Raw genomic sequence first — 4,337 nt, 5'->3', positions numbered from 1 at the left:
AACACAACTCCTGATGGCTGTTCAAAGAGACACAAAGCCACACAACCTGGCAGCGACCCCTGCAAAGTCAATAAACCTCTGTCTCAGGTATTGGACCGGTGTTCATTCCTCCAGCTAGAATGGTAAATAGTTATTTATTTGGCTTATCTGGGCTTTACCACAGGTACGCAATGACCTGGCTAGTGACATATATTCACAAGAAGTGTGAAAATAGCAATTGTAATACACTCCCACAGCAGTTAATTACTGCACAAAATTTTGCATATTGCCACTTCTGATTAATTTGATGTGATTTTTATTTTGTTTCTATGGTGAATGACACAATGACAAGTTCCATCTGAGGTATAATTTTATAATAATTAAAATCATATTCATTACAGTAGGGTAGTAAAGTTACACCTCACTATTGCATCCAAGCTACAACTGCCGTATTTGGTGTCCATAGTGATACCTTATTGATTGTACAGTCATTGATCAGTTCCCTATACATGGTTGACTTTCACTCAGATATTAATATCGAAATCTTTGTTCCTCCTCTTTCTCAGTGAAGAAATTGTATATTTCAAACTTGCCTTGCTAGGAACTGAGTTAAAGGCCTGTCTGCTCTTCATGAACTCTAGTTGGAAGTCAATGATCATTTGAATAATGGGAGCAGCAGGGAAGTCCATGCATATGATTCCAAGGCGCTGGTTCAGGTCTTTCTTGGACTTAAGGTAGTTGTACAGTTGTGCATTGATGCGCTGAGCGACGGCTCTGGGGTACGCAAACACACCAGCTCCACTGCTGTAGGTGAGAAAGATCTGGGCCTGGTCTCCTGCAGGTGCAGTCTCCAGGTGTTCATAGACACTTTGCCATTTCTCCTCCACGTGCAGAAGTGTGGGAACCTATATAGAGCAGTAAACTTTAAGTCACCCAAAAATTTTAGTTCAAAAGCATTTCCTCTAACTCACACACTTTGGTTGTGCCCTGATTTGCATAACTTCTGGGTTTAAGCAATGCTCACCTTATACCTATTGAATGTTTTACAGGAATTTTCAATGTAAAACCAGAGTGGGCTGCTCTACCAATATTTACAATGCTGTTGCATTCACCTGTCTGTCAGCCTGTCGTCTTATCCTAATTCATTGGGAAAAAATCCAAAAGTCCCTTCTCATGCCTTGTGGTGGAAAGATGTAATGTGTCATGTAAAGAAAACACAATCAAATTTACCATAATTCTACTAACCTAAGGTAAATATGGAAACCACAGTCAATGGAATAAAAAATTGGAGTGACTCTTATGTGCAGGTATTAAGTCTTATGAATGATCTGTATCAACACATTATCTCTGCATGTATTTATCTTTTTTCTAAAATTATAATTCAGATTATTTAGTTTTTTTTTCCACACTTAAAATGTAATGTTGTAGCCTGTTGGCGTGGTAGTAGGGTGAGAACTATCAAATTCAATAAAGAGCATTCATTTAAAAAAGCAGTTTATATCAATTCATAACTTTTCATACCCTCCAGTTGTCTGCTATGTCCAGGGATCTATAGCGCATCCCCAAGTCTGGCCCAGAAAAGTCTTGCAAGATGATGAGTTTCCCTCGGGCCTCTCCCATGGATGGCACGAGCCGGCTGTGCCACAGCAGATCCCAGTGAGCATAGCGGTGGATAAAGTCTACCACAGCACCATAGATGTCATTCGTCTCACTGAACTCTTCCTTTACACGCATCAGTACAGTCTCACTGGGATACTCTTGTAGGAAGTCAGCTACACCCTCCAGCACATGGCCAAAGTGCGCCCGCTGATAGGACACCCCATGATGGATGGTGAGGTTCCCCTTGAAGTGGCGCACACGGATGTCCAGAAAGCGAGCACCTGCCTGGAGCTGAGAGGCCAGGCTCCAGGTCTGGCATTCAGCATACACACCGCCGTACAGAGCCATGGTGTTGTGGGTCCCAGGCATGGTGACCTCAGACAGCGGCTGATCATCAGGAATACTGGCCATCCAGGACGGGTTGAAGAACTCCGGGTTGGGTGTGTCATCATAGTCAGGTCTCTGAATGGCACTGTAACTCAAACCAATGACTCTACAATGTAGGAGACGTTTGTCAGAAACATATTTTGTCCAGTAAATGCATCAACCTTTAAACATCAGCCACCTGGTAAGTTTTCATCAGAAGAAATCAATAAATTAAATACAAAAATAAATGCAAAATAAAAACATTTTGGCAATAAAAATGGCTATTTCTATATTTCTACATTTATTTATTTATTTTTGGATTTCTACATTTATGTTTTTATTTCTGTGTCCGTATGTTAATTAGGTAGGCGGTCCTTCCTCAGTCTAAAACCAGATTAGTTATAGCGGTGTGATTGATTGGATGGATCCACTACTACTGTGTTGACTGATACACAGGAGCTTTGCCTTTCCAGTGTTGCCCACTCAGCAACCTTTGCATTTATTTGCATATTTAATTATTCGTTTAGGCATTTATTATTAATGTTATTTATTTATACTCATGTCTTTTTTTGTCCTTCATAAATAGAACCTGTTTGATCCAGAGACTCAAACTCAGTGACAAGGCACTCAGCTGACCAATAGTGGAAATATCATCACTCAGTCAGTCAGGGACATTCCAGATTATAGGGCTGGCCCTGCTGTTGCGGTCCAGCCAATAATGTGCTATAGATTCTAAAAATGGATAATTTTTCATGGGAAATTATTGCTTTTCTACAATTTCATTACCTTTTGTTTTTTTTTTGGACATTTTTGGATATTTATATCTATTTATAAATGTATTTGTGTATTTTTTTTTGCTTTAAACCTTTGATTGGTCTCTGCTTTTGTGATCAACAGTATTTTTTCTTTCTTTTCTTATTCATTGTGAGTGTGTTTGCTGATCTGGTGGAGATGTTCTTAGAACAATTGCTTGTGCGTGGATATAGTTTTGCTGAATTGAATTCAAACCTAAAATGGGAATAGATATTACACTGGAAATCAGTCTGTTGATCCATCTGTGGCATGATTTCAACATACTCACCCCAGAAGGACCATCAGCTCAGTGAACATCTTCTGCATTTTCACTGGGCGTCCTCTGATGTTAATCATGATGATTTCTCACGTCTGATCAAGGGTCTATGATCATCAAAGGTAAAGACAAAAATAATACAACTTCAGTCACACTGCACCTGTTCAGACTGACTCAATGAATCCTTCAGGTTTTTTTAAAATCATTCTACTGCTATGGAGTATTTTCCTGTCTTAAAGTTGATGCGACACAACCAAGATGTTAACAATCACTTGAGAAATTATTGTAAACACATCATATGCTTGCTAGTGTCGTAGGGCTAATACAAACAAAACTTTTGAAACCTTTACTCAATTGATAAATATCGCTGAGTCTTTCTCTCTCTCTGACTTTGACCTCTGCACTCCTGATTACAGGATGCTTAGTTAAATTAAAGTGCCTGAAATAAAACTCAATTTCCCCTCAACTCTATTTCTCTCCCAGGCAAGTATGCACCTGTATACTTATAAAAAAAAAGAAAAAGAAAAAAGCACTCTCCCAGCATGAAGGTATTTCAGCCAATATAAAAAACCCAACAAACAGTGGAAACAATTCGATCCCGGTCCAGGAGGTCGACCTCAGCTCACCCCTCCAGGCAAATTCAATGGCAGGCTTAAAGCTTTCTAATCCCAAAACTGAACCAAACCATCCATTGCTGCTGTGTCAGACCTGCTGATGTGTTCATGTGCTGCTCTGGTTTGCTCCGGTTCCTACCTGTAACCAGGAGGTGTTCGTCCTCAGACTGGTCCGGGTGCCTGGAGATGACGGACAGAAAAAGGGACAGAGAGAGGAGCGGCGGGGTCAGAAACAAAATGACAGAGTTGGTGTGTCGACCCGGGATGTTATTGTGGGAAATACCACAGAGGAGCTGAGCTCTATGTTAGCATGCTGGGGTGCGAGTAGAGGGGTGTGTTTGTGCGTGAGGGTGTGGTGTGTGTGCGAGGGTATTCATCTGGTCACGTCCCTCATTTATCGCGTTTCAGAAACACATTGCATCATAGACTGACACAATGTTTTCCTGTTTTTCAAATCAAGACAAGGAGGAGGACAAAATGAATCAGGCCACTGCAAAAAGATGCCTAGACTCCACTTTCTGACTTCTTGCCCTGGTTTATTATTTTAGTAGAAAGACTTTTAAGACTTCTAAAAAACTTTTAAATGATTTCTTACATGGGAGAGGGGGGGTGGGGGGGTGGGCATGTGTATAAACTGCAGCTGAGAGATTTCCCACAGTGTTTCTTATCAGTTAGTGAAAGCACCAAAAATAGGCTCAATATTGATATAA

At 40.5% G+C, this 4,337-nt stretch overlaps 1 protein-coding gene across 1 annotated transcript; it reads right to left on the bottom strand.

The window, feature by feature from the left end:
- Positions 1 to 336: 336 nt before the first annotated feature.
- Positions 337 to 3,985, bottom strand: LOC111223493 (1-phosphatidylinositol phosphodiesterase-like). Its single transcript, XM_022747661.1, has 4 exons — positions 3,767 to 3,985; positions 3,026 to 3,120; positions 1,501 to 2,071; positions 337 to 884 (listed from the first exon to the last, which is right to left on the bottom strand). The coding sequence occupies exons 2-4, from the start codon at positions 3,091 to 3,093 to the stop codon at positions 504 to 506; spliced, it is 1,020 nt and encodes a 339-aa protein (XP_022603382.1). The 5' UTR covers positions 3,094 to 3,120; positions 3,767 to 3,985; the 3' UTR covers positions 337 to 503.
- Positions 3,986 to 4,337: the final 352 nt, after the last annotated feature.

Source organism: Seriola dumerili, unplaced genomic scaffold (genome assembly GCF_002260705.1).
Source record: "Seriola dumerili isolate Sdu_G_001 unplaced genomic scaffold, Sdu_1.0 BDQW01000110.1, whole genome shotgun sequence".
In the NCBI taxonomy this organism is placed as follows: domain Eukaryota; kingdom Metazoa; phylum Chordata; class Actinopteri; order Carangiformes; family Carangidae; genus Seriola; species Seriola dumerili.
This window is presented reverse-complemented; position numbering and strand designations above follow the sequence as displayed.